The sequence below is a fragment of the Dromaius novaehollandiae genome, chromosome 16, assembly GCF_036370855.1.
Source record: "Dromaius novaehollandiae isolate bDroNov1 chromosome 16, bDroNov1.hap1, whole genome shotgun sequence".
Taxonomy (NCBI): Eukaryota; Metazoa; Chordata; class Aves; order Casuariiformes; family Dromaiidae; genus Dromaius; species Dromaius novaehollandiae.
This window is the reverse complement of record NC_088113.1, coordinates 10200438-10218235: the sequence shown is the minus strand read 5'-3', so window position 1 is coordinate 10218235 and position 17798 is coordinate 10200438. Positions and strand designations below refer to the sequence as shown.

The 17798-nt window shown below is 40.0% G+C and overlaps 1 protein-coding gene across 1 annotated transcript in view; it reads left to right on the top strand.

The window, feature by feature from the left end:
* The window catches only part of STK4 (serine/threonine kinase 4), a 48750-nt gene that overhangs the window by 21667 nt on the left and 9285 nt on the right, over nucleotides 1-17798 (top strand). The window contains exon 10 of the mRNA XM_064521436.1: nucleotides 1690-1847. Within this exon, the coding sequence (XP_064377506.1) occupies nucleotides 1690-1847 (158 nt within the window). The remainder of the gene's footprint in view (nucleotides 1-1689; nucleotides 1848-17798) is intronic.

The following is a 17798-nucleotide window of genomic DNA, read 5'->3' as shown; positions in this document are numbered from 1 at the left end:
TTTAAATGCTCCTGAACGAACAGTTATTTTCAAATCATATAGTGCAAGCTTTCTTCAGATGTGTTTGGGTTTTTTGCCCCCTTGGATTATTTGAGACCTAGGCTAGCTCGCAGTAAGCAGTGTATAGATCAGCATATGTAGATATGAATCCATCTCTTTTTACAAAATCTGTCTGTTAAACACTGCCATGATTGGCCATAACATGAATAACTTACCTCCTGCTTCAGTCTGGACTGCCACAGAATGCAAGTGGTATATTTACTTCATTCTAAATAAATGTTTTATCACTTAGCAGTAATTGGGTTGCTATTGTATTTCAGTAATTATTCCCAATAGCAAACCTGTTCTCCACTTTGCAGACATGTTTCCTCACTGACCTTCATGCAGTCTGTCTGAAGATGTCTTTCTTGATCTAATTCTGTACAATGATTTTTTTTTTTTTTTAAAGGAAACTACTGCCAGAGGTAGAATAATCTGTCTTTGCTCCTACTGTTGTCATGGTGCAAAGTATAAGCACTTCAGTCCATGCTTGAGCTTGTAGCTAGCCCTGGGAAGGCAGTGTGATACAGTGCTTTTTCAAGATTGCTCTTGACATTTCAGACCATACAAAACCACACTTCCCCCAGTATCAGAAGCCAAGTATCCTGCCAAGATATCTTAGACTTTGCAAAAATTTGTTCTTTGTTTAACATGTCTGTAGACAAATAACTTTTTAAAGCATGTCATAGTTGACCTGGGAATTCAAACACTTGTCTAACGATCAGGGAGACTCTGCCGGTGGCGTTCTGGAGCGCTGGATGGCAGTTCTATGTTTAAGTCTTACTGGGCTTCCAGAGTAACTAATACTTGTGCAAGAGGAAGGCTCTGCTGAACATCTTAAAGTCTTTGTGAGAACTATCTTGCAAATTTAATACAAACTTTGAGATGAGAGTCTCTGCCTTATGGAGACCTAGCAAGCAATTCGAAGGACAGCTTGAGAGGGGGGAGCGAGAGGGTGCGTATGGCGTATGCTTGTGTTTTGAGTTGGTTGCCTGCCCGCTTTGACAGTTTAGATCTATTTCAACTGTATGGCGCTTGACAGTGAACTTATTTCCCTAGTCCAGAATTAGGCGTATGTTTGGCTATTTGAATGCCATTTTATGTTACTATTAGGATAACTCTTGTGTGAAATTTGCTTCCTGGTGAGTGCTGATATCTTCGTGGAAACCCCCCCCACACCCACTTCCTGGGAATTATGGTTTCTGCATTGACTAAAGCATATGTTTTAAATGCCAATGTATAAATAAAGCTGTTTAGTTTTGGAAACTTGCATATTTGGTAATGCATGCAACCCTTCTGGTAGGAAAGAAGGGCTCCTCCGGTGAGTAGCAGCTTACTTGCAGCGTGCAGTGCATGAAGCTTGGTTACCTGGCAGCGTGCTTTGGTGGACTGATTGCAGGTCTAGGGGCCAAGGTCTCCAGAACTGCAATCACTTGTGTGGTGAATTTTGAGCCTGCCTTCCGCAGTCTCCTCACTTTGCAGTCAGGAATAGTTTTTTATTTGAAAAACTGCTGCAAAATACTACTTTAGCAGTACTACGTGATTTAGTGTGCTAAAAAGATAAAATCACTGTTGGGCATGATGTAAGGCAGTATAATCGAAAGTGCATTTTTCAAGAATGACTTTTTTTTTTTTCTATAATATTTCCAGGGAGGGATGAAACGATGCAGCCAGCCAAACCATCATTCCTTGAATATTTTGAGCAGAAGGAGAAGGAGAATCAAATCAATAGCTTTGGGAAGAATGTGTCTGGCCAGACAAAAAATTCATCTGATTGGAAAGTACCACAGGATGGAGACTACGAATTTGTAAGTCTATACTTTGAAATTCAATCAACATGACAATCTTTAAGAGTTTTAGTCAGAGCTGCTATAAGATTATTTCTTATTTTGACAGACTAATGGAAACTCAAGGAGATTTTAACTGCTAATGCATTTGGATGGGGCATTTTGAAAAACTCATTTTCTTTAGTTATTTCTGGGTTACGTAATTAGCCATTATCTGTATACTTTTCTTGTAAAAATCCTGAGGACATAAAGGAGAAGCTTTGTTGCTTTATTTTCCTGTTACACATTTAAAATCAAAACCAGAATTACAGATGGCAGTTGGAAAATGCTAATCTTTAATGTGAAGTGTTTGACAAAAAAACAGTGTTACAACCATTGAATTTTCTTGTTATTTTCCTAGAGCTTCAGCACCAGGGTTTATGTTACTATGTGAATACTGAGCTTTTCTTCATGCCTTTTTCAACTCTTCAGTTCAGTCCTTTTAACTAAGGTTTGTGTGTTCAGAATTTTCGGGCAGTTTCTGAAGTCAAAAGAGATCCACAGGTTCTACATTTGGTTAATTATAAATTTTATGATTTAAATCTTTTTGTGGGGAGGGAAGAGCTCTGACTTGAGTTCAAAGTGCCAGAAGATGCAGGCTCTGTTCAACACTTTTTTCCGTCTGCTTCTTTTTCTGTCAATGATACTTCAGTGCAAGCACTTTTTAAGTGTGTTGTACACCGTTACGATGTTCGTACCCATGATTCAGGTTGTCAAGTTGCATTCGTTAGCTGGTGAGATTGACTCCACCTTCATAAAGCAGTGCGGAAAGCAAAATCTCTCTGCTAGTCACGACACAAGGCTGCAGTGGAGATGCTTTGCTCTGAGCTTGGAATAATAGCTGGAGCCTTCCATTCCACTTGTACAGATTGTATCAACTATTACTGTTACATAAATTTTGTAGTCTTTGTTCCTGCATTTCGGAGTTTCCTATTTAGGCTGAAAAGGATAACTAGCTGAGAGGACCTGCTGCACATTTTTTCTTGTAGCCCTTTGCACTTTATCACATTTAGCCTGAGGACTTAGTCACTGCATAAATGTGTTTTGCTAAAATAGCCACACTGTTCCAGTCCCAGTCAGATGCCCAGTTTATCTCGTTCACCCTGCATACATGCTATAACTTAATTTAATGATAAATAATTATTTATCAATGTGTCGTATTTCCCAGGAAAGAGAGGCTGCTTTGGCATGTCTGAGAAATCTTCTGCGGTCTGCAGAAGATGGCCCATGGGGAAATTTGTAGTCACTGTATTTCTTTCTAATTAGTTCATATCAAGCTCCGTTATTACCCTTATTTCCACTGTATAGGATGTACTCCACCCAGCATACAGTGAGCTGGAGGTGCAGGCTACATCCAGTGAGTGGCATACGCAGTGGAGATGACAGAAGGAAAGGTCTGTGCCATTCTAGCAACCAGAACCTACAAGTATTTTTAGATTGTGCAAAGCAACTGTTTGACACGCATGTGACCTTGTTTACTGATTTCCATTAGTACTGAAATATTGCCATGTGCATAGATTACCAGTGTGCTGGAAGCAATGAAAGCAAGCAATAATAGCTAGCAATAAATTGGGCTTTGGGTCACCTTCATGTAGAAATTTGTAGAAATTTCACTTCCTAGCTGCATATACTTCTCTAGTTCAACCATGAATATACCGGCCTGTCTTGCATGTAATTTCTGTAATAGAGCTGACTTATCACCTGTAATAGAGCTGACTTATCACCTAATCACATTCTTTTTTGTAGCATAGGAAAAATGCTAGAAAGCAACTTCAATAAATACACAAGGATATTTGTACAGTCCCTAACTGAGGGTTAGTAACAGCAACTTCATGCTGTATAACCTATTCAAAGACTTATAACTGGATATTTTTCCTGTTTGACTAGAAATGAATCAGAGTAAATTTGATGGCTAGTTGCAGGTACAAGTCATGTTTATTAATGCTTAGTAATTGAAAGCGTCAATTCAATAAACTGTGTGGAATAAGAAAAAAAATACATTCATTAGTTGTATTAAGTACATCTCTCCTAGACTTGACTACAGTTATAACTTATTTCTGCATTGTCAGAATAGATAGGTTTGAGCAGGCTTTGTCTGCAGAATTTGCAGGATTCCAAGCAGACATGAGGTTAGTGAGATGCTAAGTGAATACTAGTTCTCCCTGAGCCTTAAAGAACTATGGAAATGTTGTCTGTTTTGTGCTGTTGCAGACAAACTATATATTGCTTGCCTACTACTCCATATTCCACTCCCTCCTATGTGACCAGCACCTGGAGTCTCCCGTCTTCCAAAAAAAAGGGGGGGGGGGGTTACAATATTAAATTACAAAAGATTTTTGTTCTTTACCCCTGTGGCAAAACCATTTGACCTTTTCTGGACTAAAATTATTCCTCTGAAGCAGGCAAATAAGGAGCTATTTATACCGCAGTGGCAATGTCATGTTAGATAAGGGTTTTTTCTAGCTATTCTAGGCAAGACATCAAGTCAGCCCCATCCACTGCAGAGCAGAACACCAAAGATCCTGCTATAAAAGGTGATGAACTCCATTCCTCCAAAATGTGATGCTCTAGCTATGCTCTGGTTGTGGTCTGAGATGGCATAAACTCGGTGTATTTCCAGCCTTCCAAGTCTGAGGCAGGAGTTATTGTTAACTGATTAGTCAATGCCTGATGGTATTAATGTTTATCTCCACACACGATTCAGCAAGGATCTCTAAAGATTTAAGCCCTGCTTGATTACAAGTTTTTTTGTTGTTTTTTTTGTTTTTTTTAAGAACATTATGATTTATTTAACATGAAAAGAATACCAGATTATGAGCAATAATTCTTGTTATAAGGAGGAATGTAAGAAACTTTAATATGGAAATGCTGCAGGGGTAGTTTGCTAATGGGCAGGATGCATTGTATGTAGAATTTGTAATTGCTGTAATCAGATCTCAACATTTTTGTCGTTGAATTTAATTTTGCCAGTGAACATTAGCCACATACTGTTGCATGGACTTAAATTAATAATGCTAGATTTGTTTAGACAATGTTTTACATTTTTTCATTTTAATCTTTCAGTAGTACTGTAATATACAGCAAAATTGATTTTGCAATGTTTCCTACTCTCTTAAACACAAACAAAACTGTTTTTTTATTTTTAAAAGCCTTTTTAATTGCTCTGAGCAGGTGGTAGTCTAATATCATTTGTGGCTATACTGGGATCACTATTTTTCCTTTTTCTTTTTCCTCTTCCATTCAGGCTGTGCTTGAAAGGCCTTCAGTCTGGCCAAACTTTGGATCATCCAGTCATAAATGTTATGTATTATATCACTAATCATTTTACTGAAAGCCTGTTTTGTTAGCAAATTACCAGGTTCCAGCAGTTCATGCTTTACGGTAGCTATTACAATTATGAAGGCTTTTCAGTTCCATTTCATGAATGCAGTTTCACTGGGGAAAATGGGTAGCAGTTTATACTCTCCTGTCAACCTTGAATTTTGCCATCATGATGTAACTTTTGCTGGGTTTTCTAATACCTGTATTGTTGAGCTCAGATTTTGTTGTAACTCTAATTCATTTTTTTTCTTATCTCATCTTTTTTCATATCTTTCTTAAATCTATCCTAATGGGTTTTTTGAAGGTAGGTAGAATAGCACCAGAACTCTAACAGTCCCCAGATCAAGAATGCTGCATGACATCAAGTCTTTGCAGGCTTTGCACCCCAAGCAAGGGGTCAAAGCTGTTTTCTCCAAGGCTGAGGTTATTATACTATTTGGGGATGTAAATTCGTCTGATAGCATATTCCTACTCCTTTCTCAAACCTCCATGGCATGTTGTGTAGGGGTGTGTGTATGTGTGTGGTGTGTTGTGGGGTGGGTTTTTTTGTTGTTTTGTTACAGCAGCTCTATAGCTTCCTTCCATCTCTGGCCTGTGTGAGAGAGCCTGTCAAGAGTTTAACTGGTATGGTCACTTGATGTTGCATTTAGCTGGTCTTGCTGTTGTTGCTTCATGGAAAGCTGTTCATTGCTGTTCACGTGTTGGACCTCTGTGGAGAAGTGCAGCCATCAGCACTCATTTTCTGCACTGGTAGTCTGTGTCCTGCTGCTGCAGCTCTGGGCAGGAAGCTGCTATTTGGAAACAAGATTTATGTCTATCCTCTTAAAAGTATCCTTCTTCCTTTGGGGAGACGTTGATTTACCAGCTTCTGCTAAGTCTTGGTTAATCAGAGCTTTCCTCTTCCTACAATTATCAGAAATCGATAGTTTTGTTTTTTTCATTCTCGCTTCTTGACTTAAGAGGATCTGCCTTGACAGGCTGACTCATTGAAGCAGAAAAGCTTTGGAGCAACATTTCTTCCTTGCATAAATAAAAATGGTAAACCTACTGTATATCCTTGAGACCATCAGGGTTTGCAGAAGTAGCAGGTGTAGAGAAAACATGACAAATCCCTCAGCTTCTCGTGGAAGAACTATGAAAGATGGCTATTGTAATGGCCTCTGCTCATGTTCACTGCGCTTCAGTCTGCCTTGAGTAAACCTGTGCTTCAGATCTTGCTTCCATGCAGTGACTGCTATTCTCTATAGGAGTTCATCTTTAGCTCCCTTTGAGAAGTGTCTTGTTGGCTGTTCATGGAATTTGCTTTGCATAGGAAAGTCTGGCGTGATTTTCCCCAGTCCCAAAATAGGCTTTATCATTTCTCAGTGCAGTGTCATCTTCTGTTTCTCTATTGCTAGAGCAGGAAGACTGTCCTGCAAACAACAGGACTGTTGTTTCTGAAATTTTTGCAGTGCAAAAGTAGGAAAGATGAGCCGATGATGTTAATCATCTCTAATGGGGAAGAGGAATGCCAGATGCTGATCAGCTGCCACTTTTGTCAGGGCTGCACAAGCAGAGCCCTCATGCACAAGCAGCAGCTCCTGTCTCCATCTTACCATCTGCTAGACAGAGGTGGGCGGAGAAGGGCCTTTGCAAAGTCCCAGAAGGTGGAACAAGGTCTTGGTTTGAACCCACAGCTCTAAACCTCTTCTTAATAAACAGTTGTCTAGTCCAAGTGCTTGGGCCACAGTTTGCTGTCAGCCTCTGGATTTTCCATGGATTGTGCTCCTTTAGCAATATTTCACTGGTTTTGTAGTATAGTTTCTTTGCTGTAGACCTCTTAGTGTGATCTTCGGTATTACCTGTATAAGAACTCTTGCTGTAGAGAGTGTTCCTCCTTCTTAGACTGTGTCCTGCCAGCTGCTGCTTCAAGCAGGAGGTTGTAGAAGCTGGACAAATCACCAAGCCAGTGGTAGAGAGGAATGAGCAGTAGAATTACAGTGCCATTCAAGTAAGAAGAAAGTTTGCTTTATTTTACATTATACTTGTAGAAGAGAAAGATCTAAGCAATACCTGTTAAAAGCTCTGAACTACTGAAGTAGTACCTGGAGAAAAACAGTTTTCTGTTTATTGAGATGTCTCATTGCAGTGCTCAAATCTGTGACAGACTGATTCTTTTTATTAACACCCTCATTTCTGTGCTTTTACTTAGTAGTTTGAAACGCTAAACTGGAAACAAAGATACTAAAAAAAGAAAAAGTTCTAGTATCTTTACCAGCAGAGAAGGAAAGCACACTAGTTTAGTAGTGTTTTTGACATGTTCAGGTGGACAAATGGCTGCTGGTTTGTGATGAAGTCATGAATGTGGATGCTTTTCCTTCTAGTTTAGAAGAGTAGTTAATGCCGTGATAGGAAGAGCTTGAGGTTCTTACCGAGAAGTTTATAGAAAGTCTAATTCTTTCGAAACAAGCCAAATCACATTATGGTCATGTTGTGTTTTGGGGTCTCGTGACAGATACCAGCCTGACAACGCCTGCAGATCAGAGCCCTCTATTTAGGCATTTCAGGCGTGGTCCAGGCACTAGAGATGCTAACCACAATGGGTGACTGCAGCCTGGAGTCCAGCCCCAAGAAGCCCAGGGACGGGCAAATTGGAGCCCTGTGCTCTGCTCAGCCCTGGTGTGAATCTGCCACACTTGCACGGGGTGTCTGACGGTGCGTGGTGCTACGCCGCGTGTGTTGCCCTGTTGTTGCTCCCGCTATGCGGGTCATAGTTAAAAACAGAGATCCCTTAGTGTGACATACCTTCTCTGTGCTCAGGACTGTGGTGAGGAATGGCTGTATGCTGGAACCATCTGTTTCTTTCATTAGAGGTGATTTATAGGGAGGAACTGTTAGAGGGCAAGTGATTTATTGCTTATCAATAACTGTAAACACGCTCTGCTTTACAATGACCAGAGTCTCTAATGTGTTGTATTCTGCCGGTGAAGGTGTCATTTGTCTCGCGAACAGTGTGGTGTCTACCCGTACCTGGAACGTTCCCTGTCTTTGGTTTCTCTGAACGCTTATTTGGACAGCATTTATTAGCAATGTAATATTGATGCTTTATGGCTTTACTGCCTTTTGTCTGTCCTTCTAAAAGTTCAATTGATTAAAAGCTTGGGAGTATTTGCTTTACATTTGCAGGCTTTGAAGACAATGATAGTCTAAATGACTGGCTCTTACTTCACTGGAACTGGTCTCTGGGTCTTTTCAGACGTAGGAAAAAAGCCTACTGAGGGTACATGGATAAGGCAGATGCTGGAAGGGAAGTTATATTACATGGGTAAGCTGCTGTTGTGTGACTTTTCATGGTTTATCACTTCATAATGTTTCCTGCCTCTAATGTGATCCTCTGAGTTTTAACTCCTTTGTACTTACCTCTCTCTCTGAAGCAGTTCGATGAAGGTGTCAGATGCAGGCCGCTAAACTAATCTTGTTGTTCTTCCTTTCCCCCATCCAGATTACTCAAGTGAATAATCTGAGCCTTTTTACTAAAGCACCAGAAAGTCTATTCACTTGGGCAGGAGAAAAAGAAAAAAGAAATAATATTAGAGTGTATGTATTTGCAGGTCATTTAAATGTGATTATACTTGAGAGTTCTGTTAAATTTTTATGGAGAAGTTCGATATATTCTTTCTCTTCTCGGAAAGCAAGTTTCTTTGACTCTTCTGCAATGAATGAAGATTGGTTTTTCCAAAAAATTATCTGAATATCTCTATAGATCTGTGTAGAATAGAAAGCAAGCTCCATTAAGATTTTTTTCATTGATTTTTGCTTATTTTTTTCAAGACTAGACCAAACACTTTGGGTGAATCCACAGGGATTTCTCCATCCGAAAGTTTTTCCTCTTCATCTATCATGTATTCCCCTTTTCCCAAGCAGTGGCTGGAATAAAAATTACCTCTCAGGCACTGATTTCTTCAAACGGTCTTACTCTGATCATAAAGTGAACTTATTTGATAGAGCATTGATCAATTTTAGAGACAAAGACAGATCTGGGGTGAGTGATAGATGTTCCTATCTGGGTCCTATATAACTTTTGGCTGATTTCTAGCTGGGAAACAAGCACACTTTAGATATTTGTTCATGCTATGCTGAATCTAAAATGATGGAAAAACGTTATCAATGTCAACAATGTAATTTTAGTAAAAGGACCAGACTTAAAAAAAAAAAAAAAAGATAGAAAAAAGAAAGAAGAAGAATAGATATATTTTCTGAAAACAGAAGGCAGTCTGGAAGAGACTACTAGTAACTTCCAAAATTGAAATCATACCCCAGTGGTATCTCCTGCTAATTGAAGAAGATGTTGCAGTAAAGCATATTACCTAGATGTAATCTCCACTGTGAAGTATGATTTATAAAAAGAGACAGGTTTCTTTTATGTTTTATTCATTGGTTTTAAATGTCACCTGCCTTGATTCATAGCGCTGATGTCCCTTAAATGGATTTCCTTTTTTTCCTTCAGCCATCTGCCAAGAGTTTATAAAGTGCTGCTAATTGTTTGTGCTTCTTTTAAGTGTTATCTTTTCAACATATTTAGTATGTTCTTCCCAGCAAATACTTTTAACTAGCGACATTTTTATTAAGGAAAAATGGCTCATTTTGTCATCTTGCAATCAAACATACAGACTTTTTAAAAATAAGCCTTGGAACAGCTTGCTTATCATCTTTTATTGTTTGTTAAGTGGTCTTAAATCTTTTGTAACATTTGTGTGGGGAAGGCGCTTTTTGAACCTTACTGCAAACCTCATCCAATTCATGGCTGCTTCAAACCCCGATCTGATTTACGGCAAGTTCCATGTACATAGGTTTTATAAACCTTCTTAAATTCCCCTTTTAACTGGGGGTTGGGAGGTATGGGGGGGGGAAACACATTTGGATTTAAAATTTGTCAGGAATATTTGAAATAGAACAAGGTAGTTCAATGACTTTATTCTTATAATATCTGCCGTGGAAGAGAATAGCTTTCTGCTCTCTTCTGTTTTAAAACAGGGTCATTGTTCACCACCTGCTTTCACTTTGGTACATACATTGATTGCAAAGCACTTACTCCTGCAGCTTGCTGTCAAATTCTCATTTTTGCTATACTTCTGTATATAGCAGGCCTTCTGTGACATAAGGCTTTTAAATGAAACTTGCAGCGAGTGGGAAGTAAAGTGAGTTGCTGTTGTTTGTGTGGAATTGCTTAGGTCATAGCCCTTAATGGAAACAGAAGTAATGTAACCCAAAATCAACATTATATAAAAGTATTTAGACTTGTAAATCCAACATCCTGGGCTATCTTTGAGTCCCCTTTCCTAGCTGCAACATTTAATCAGCTGAGACAAGGACTGAAAGTTTTGTGGATGAAATGAGCAGTTAAGGCAGAACAGTCTTTCAGCCGGGGTCTTTGATCCCTGGATTTGTTTCACCACTGCTGTATGTTTAAGGTCACCCTGCAACGTGCCTTTCTGCTCTCAGGAGAAGGGGAAGAGGAATTAATAATTGAAGGTGTGAGGCTGGAAACATCTTTGAGCATGCTGAATTCTTTAGGAAACCTGTTTGAGCCGTGTTATGCCTTGAGATCAGTGTTCCCAAGGCTGTGTGTGCTCTTGGCACAGTATCGCCCTTAGAGGAGGAACAGCACTGCTCAAATGAGATATGTTCGAAATGCTTCTAAAATCTTCTTGCAGCTCATCTGTTAGCACCGATGTTTGTAAAGAGTAATGTAGCTTAACAAGACAAGCTTGCCTAGGCTCCTTCTCTTGTCTGCAGCAAAAAGAGCTCCTTTTGGGGACTCTGCATCAGAAACCTAATATAGCTGTTCTGGATTACCTCTTGGAGGATTGCGTCTCTGGACCATAAAAGAAAAGCCTCGGGATGAACGCTAGATCTCGCCTCTGTGAATGCTTTCCAATGGCCAGGGCCAAGTGCCTGACGCTCTGCACCGTGGAGGAGCAAAGTTACCTCAGCTCGCACTTCTGGACCTGATGTGTTTGCCTTTTCCTGTGCTGCTATAAAACCTGCGGAAAAATCCGAATGTTGCTCATTCCCAGTGTTACTTGGTGTGTGCAATTACTGCATCTCTCCCTGTTTATCTCACCGGAGGACCAGATGCCTCCTTGTTTTGTGCCTTGACGCCGCGCAGTTAAATGGAAGGGTCATTATAAATAGATGCCCAAGTAGTAGCAAACACTTGGGAAAACCTTGCATAGCCAGGCATGCAGGTTAATGTGACATGGATTTCGTGGAGACAGTTCACTAGGGGACAGTAACAAAAAAATGTTTGTCTCAGAGACATCAAAGATGGGCTCCTGTTTTAACCAAGGCGGCCTCTTCCGTGTTCGTGCAGCTATTCATTTTTAAAATGCCCTTGAAGTGTAGGTACTCAGTCTTTCCTCACAAAGTCTTGAATTCTCTCCCAATATTTTTTACATTCAAATTGCTAGATCTTGTTTCCTTTCCTTAGTGAAGGAAGGGAGGCAGAACGGTGTCAGACTGGTGTTTTGTGACCAGCCTCCCTTTTGGGCACATGAGCTGGTGGAGTGGTATGGTCTCCCTGGGGGGAGAGAAGGAGAAAAAAAGAGGGGAAAGAAAAAGAAAAAAAAGAAAAAAGCTTTTAAGCAGCTCTCCTGAAGTAGGAGATAAATTAGGAGGCTGAGACTTAGCCTTCCTTCAACAACTGTTTTAAACTTAATACTCTTAAGTGCTAAGACAACTTTAAACAACTCAGCATATTTATAATGGCTATATACCATAGATAATTTAGCCTTAAACCTTTGAAGATAAGGCTGAGACTGCTTGTCTTAAGTCTTCCTTGTTCATTACAGTTTTAAGTATGTGAAGTCTTCAGATTAATGATGCTAATACAGTAATTTAATATACTGCTTTTTACTAAGACAGATTGTTTCTGGAAAAGTGGAGAATTTCAACCTGGCGGTATGTAGAGCTGCTTGACTTGTTTTTGTGTCTTAACATTTTTCGCTAGTAACTTCTTACTTGGTGGTTCTGAACCTTTTTTTTTTTTTTTTTTTTTTTTCCCCATGGTTTCAATGTTTTTCTGACTTCCAGCAACAGACATCTCACTCCCTGGTGTTAACAAAGGCTGTATTCGCTTACTGATTTAGTGCTAATACTAACCAGTTACCGCTTCAGTTAGGTTTATGTTACGTAGTAATAGTACACTGAGGGATTTGAGCAATACTGCAGTGAAGGAGCAACTGTTACTGTAGGCATTTTTTAGTTAAACTGTTAAATGAGAGCTGGAGTAGCATTTTTCTTTTGTGTAATCTTGCTTTAGTGGGATTTCCTTCTCTTCCCCTTCTCTCTTCTATGTTCCTCTTTTTTTTTAATGTCAGTGAGGACCCAGCTGTCCTTTCCCCTTCCCCTGGGCACAGAGGTGACCCACGTGCTGCAGGGGGAGCTGGAAGTGGGGCCCAGCTGCAGACCAAAGAGCAGTGGCTGGTCTGGGTTACTAGTCACAAGAATTGTCCCTGGAGTTGAATCTTCTGGGATGAGTGATCCTCAGTAAATAAATTAATTGTTAATAATTAAGTGAACAGAGCCCCTCGGGGTAAGAGAGAGAAGATGAAAGGGCAGGTCTGATCAGGAAGGATATTCCATTACAGACCCAAGTACCCTTCCGAATAAAACTTTGTTAAACCTCTCAGATTTCTAGTAAATCTTATTTGGTTTAAAGGAGTCAGCATTTTCTGACAGATCACTTTTCTTTAAAAAAAAGAAAAAAAAAAAAAACTTGGCCAGCAGTGTACTTCACAGTTGATTTGTGCAGCTAGCAGAATCTTCAGAGCCCAGTAAAATGTTTTATTTTAGCATGTCCAGAGGTATTTTGGTGCTCTTACTTAAGAAAATTAAAGCGTAATCACTTAGAGAAGGAAAAAATTCTCCTGCGTTATTTTCTGTAGTCCAATCTCTGGCAAGCAAATGCCAGAGAAACAATTTTTTTTTTTTTTTTTTTTTTTTTTGCTTGCTTGCTTGCTTGTCCAGACAGGCTGACCTTTAGTGTGGTTTCTAATTCAGTTACTGAAAAAAAAAAAAAAGCAGTGAAATAACTTGTCTTTGTGGTTACAGGATTAGTCAGCCACTTTCTAGATCCGTAAAGGATTTTAAGATTTGGAATTTAAGTTCAGCGCTGCAGAATAAAACTGACACAATTTGTCATTTCCTTTGTTTAGATTAAGCATGCAGTACTTGAGATGTTTTCAGAAATGAATAAGGTTCTTCACACTGATATTTGATGCTAAAGCTAAAAATGGAAATTTAATCTTGGAGCTCAGAAGATTAAAATGCATTGCTCTTTTTAAAAACTTTTTTTATGACCAATCATATCGATATGTAGCGCTTTGGATGGGTTTTCTCCCTTAATATAATTTCTGTACGTTACTGAGGGTAATAACAGTATGCCGAGGTTATGTGGTTGTGCTGGCAGTGACACCAAAACTTTCTCAAGCCTTTTAGGGATTATAATCAGGAATGACAAAGTGCAGTTCTTGGCTCAGAGCAAGTCAGGGATGCCAACGTTACTGATGCAGACTGTGGTGTTCCCACAGTCATGCAGTCGTCCCTGCTCTGTGGATAACTCCTGTGCCTAATCACTGTATAGCTGTGTTGCAGTAGCCAGAGAGCTGTGTGTTTGCTCTAATCCTCTGAAAAGTAGTTTGTGTGTTTGGAATTTTCTGATATCTCACCACCAGCAAAGATCTCTCCTAGCTCTACAGTCCTTCAAGGAAATGGGGGAAAACCTCCAAACTGGAGAGGGGGAGGATGAGAAAGCAAAGGAAAGATGCCTCTTAGCTGTTGAACAGGCAGTTGTGCATCTAAAGCCTGCATGCGTCTGTCTCTTCGGTAGCTAATTCCTATTGCCATTGTCTAAAATAGTCTTGAAGAAGGTCCTTGCTGAACCAGCAGGATCAAAGGTTATAGATGTAAAAATAGACTGAAATAAGATAGTTGAATAATAAAACTATGCCAGTTCATGCTATGGAATACACCAATCCTGAGCATGGAGTGGCACTTAACACCCTATCTCCTTTATAGACCCTTCAGATCATCCAGAATCAGAAAGTCAAGTATCAGCGTAGTGACAACGGAGGCACGAGAGGTGACTGGGAGTAGTGTGTAACTAACTTCCCAGTGAGGAAGTCTCAGGTATTACAGGCCTCCATAGGATAGCAAAACGAGGGAGAACACCTTGAACAGAGAGTGGCAGCTTCCCCAGAAGCCTGTCAGGCCATGGTAGCATGGTGGCTTTGGAGAAGCCTTCCTAAGAGAACAAGATGCTAAGCTGAAAAGAGAGGCCTTGCAGGAGTCTTCCCCGCAGATACAGGACAGAGGGAATTTCCCAGTTTATAAGCAGCCTTCACAGTGTGACCTGGCAGGGAGCAGGGCAGGAAGGAGGTGACACACTTTGCCTACTAGTAGTTCTGTAGGAGTGTAACAGATGCACTGGCCTTGGATCATGCACCTTCGTTTTAATCTACCAGTGCTCCATAAAAATAACTAGAATCCTTACTGTTGTTAGGCCAGTAAGTTGTTTCACTTTCAGTAGCCGTAAAACTCCACATATCACAAAAGCAAGATAAAACTAGCCTAAACACATCATTTGAGAAGGCCTGTGTTTCACTGCTGTGATTGTACTCGTTTAACTGTTTCGGCTGGTTGATGGGCTCTGACTTAAAGCAACTTGGCCTCTAAAGCACATTATGATCTACTGAAATCTGAGCATTACTTGTGTTGTGGGAAGTCATCTGCTGTCCAGATAAGGTCGCCTGAAACCACTGTCCACAGATGTGTACAGATCACACCTCGCCCCACTCCCTTTCTTTGGGAAATTCTAGCTGCAGTGCTGTTTGACTTGTGCTGGATGCTGCAGCCCGTGATGTGTTTTGCCAGCACATTGCCTAAATAATTAAGATGCATTAAAAGCAGAAGCTTGTGCTGCTGAGACTTATTTTTCAAATCCTTTGAAAGATTAATATCTTTATTTTTAATCTTGCATGAATTCCCACAGTGTGTGCATTTCATCCGCTGCCTTTGTAACAGTGAGAAACTTCACTGACATGCTAATGCTTAAAGCGGGGGGAAATCAAGATAATTAATGTTTGTTTAGGCACTGGGATTTGTTCTGATTTACGGTAGGCTCTTTAAAAACATAGCTTCTTGACAGGTGTTTGAAGTTATGGAGACCTGAGAATCATGATGAAAAGTGTGCAGTCACTATCTATAGAGAAGTGTACAGATTCTTAGGTTCTTGTGTCCCTTGCGTTGGACAACTTACAGTCAATAAATAGTTAATGCCTGCTCATGTGTTACATCAAGGCTTCCTTGTGCTAGAAACATAAATGAGAACATGACACTTAATTTTTAGATCAGTGATTGAAAATACGCCAAGTGATATTGAGCCAGCATTTCAGGAAAAATGCTGCAAAAAAAAAAAAAAAAAAAAAAGGCATGCTATTGCAACACCAATTTATATCACCATTTTCAAGACATAAATTGTGGAACACTGCTTAGCATGAGAAATCATCCCCTGCATTTAATTATGGGCAGAGAAGTTTGATGCTTTTTGGTAGTTTAAAAAACAGGTGCATGGTACTATTCAGTGATCTGTTTTCTAGGCATGTTTGATATGAGCATTTAATTGATACCATGTTTAAAGAGTCTTCCAAGTTACAGAAGGCTAATTCCAGAATAATCAAAGTTCTTACAGTTGCTACAGCTCACATTCATGAATCACTGAGATTTGACACCTCTCCTTAACTTGTGCTCTTCTACAGTACCCATGCACGCTAGCATGCTGCAGGCTTGAATTGCGCTCCAAGGTGGTTGCTACAAATAGTCCCAGCAAGTAGCTGCTGATTGCGTCCAAAAAATAAAACTCTGGTTGAGGAGGGAATAGAGGAAAAGTTGAAAAGTTGAGGTGGATATGCGTCAAAGTGTTTTTTATGATCCTGAAAAGGAAGTTTAAGTGTTGCTGTAATTTTATCAGAAGGGAAGCATCTTGGTAGACTTGCTGACAGCTCTCTGGGAGCAAGGTCAAGTGGAACAAAAGTTTAATTAGTCTCTTCCATGAAGAGTCTCCTTTCCCAGAGGACATCTAAACACTTAATACACTATTTTGCTGTTTGTAGGATTATTATTTTTTTTTTTACCGCTCTCTGGCATGTAGCCACTTCTGATGTTGAATGCGATACCTTTATGATCAGTAGCCTTGTGTGAGGGGCTCGGGTGTTCTTCCATACAGCTGTAATCTTGGTTGGTTGGGGTGTGTAGTTTGGGGGGGGGGGGGGGTTGGGGTTTTTTTTGTTTGTTTCTTTTCCCCCTCCAAAATAGCCTGTTATTGAAGGCCTCAAACTTGACACAAAACCTAAGTAACATAGGTATCACAGTGTTCGTCTCAATGAATGGATTTCCATGTCCAACTGCAGCATGCTCTGCATGTAGTGTGTGTTTTTTGTCATGAGGGACAGTGTGGGAGTGAGTCTGGCCAAGTATTTCAGGTACCTAACTGGAGCTGTGATTTCAAGTATGCTTGTTAGGAGCCTGACTTCTCCCTGCAGTCGGAAAGGTGGAGACCCCCAAAGTTACAATTCAGAGCCCTGGGTTAGATGTTTCTCTTCTCAGGTGAGCTAAGAAATGTGTGCTGCCTCATATCCCGTGCAGCCATGCTACGTGTCTTCTGTTCTTCCTTGCTCCCTTTTCCTTCCCAGTCTTCCTCCTAAATAATTTCCCTATGGTATAGTACAAGCAGTTCTGAAGTGACTTGATGTTGTCAGGGTGGCCGTTGTTCTTGTTTGCCTCTGCTCTAATTTTTGGGGTGTCCAGCTTTTGATTACTTAGTCTTGCTTTCCAGCTCCTCTGAGGATTGGAGCCCTGCTGATATTTAGCTATTATGGCACCCAAAAGCAGGAGCAAACAAAATCATTAGATGCTCTGCGTTCTCGTTGGAGGAGCTAATTCCATGTCCCGTATGTGTGTGCGTGTGCACATGCTGTGTTTTTTCCAGTGTCTGTTTCTTTAAAATCTATTTTAATCTGAAAGGTTGTTTTAATTCTGAGGTCTGTTACTATGTGGTAATATTTTTCATTATCTCTAGCAGCAAATTCCTTTTTGGCATTTAATGTTTGGCATAGCTTGGATAACTTTGGTTGGATAAAAACCCTTCTGAAACCATGTCTACATTTCTCCTGTCTAAATACACACAAACAAATAAGGAGTTGTGCTCCCTGCTAATTTGATCCCTGATGTTCCAGGTTTCTCTGGGGTGCTTTGACTGGTGGCTGGGCGGTCAAGAATTGTTAAATTTCAAAGTGAAACTAAGCAGAAAAAGAAGATATAGCAATAAAAGGTCTGCAAAACAGACAATGAATTTGTTTTCTCTTTCGTCTCCATCTAGCTTATATCTTTTCCACTAACAATTTATTTCCCTGTGTGGTGTGGGAAGCTGTAATTTTATTACTTCTGTATTTTAGACTTCAGACTCCCACTGTCCCTTATGAAGTGCTAATTGCTAAAGCCAGTTTTTCTAAAGGCTGTTTAAAACTTTGAAGTTTGACATGAAGTATGCTGACCAGTAAATGCCATCTGTAGTAT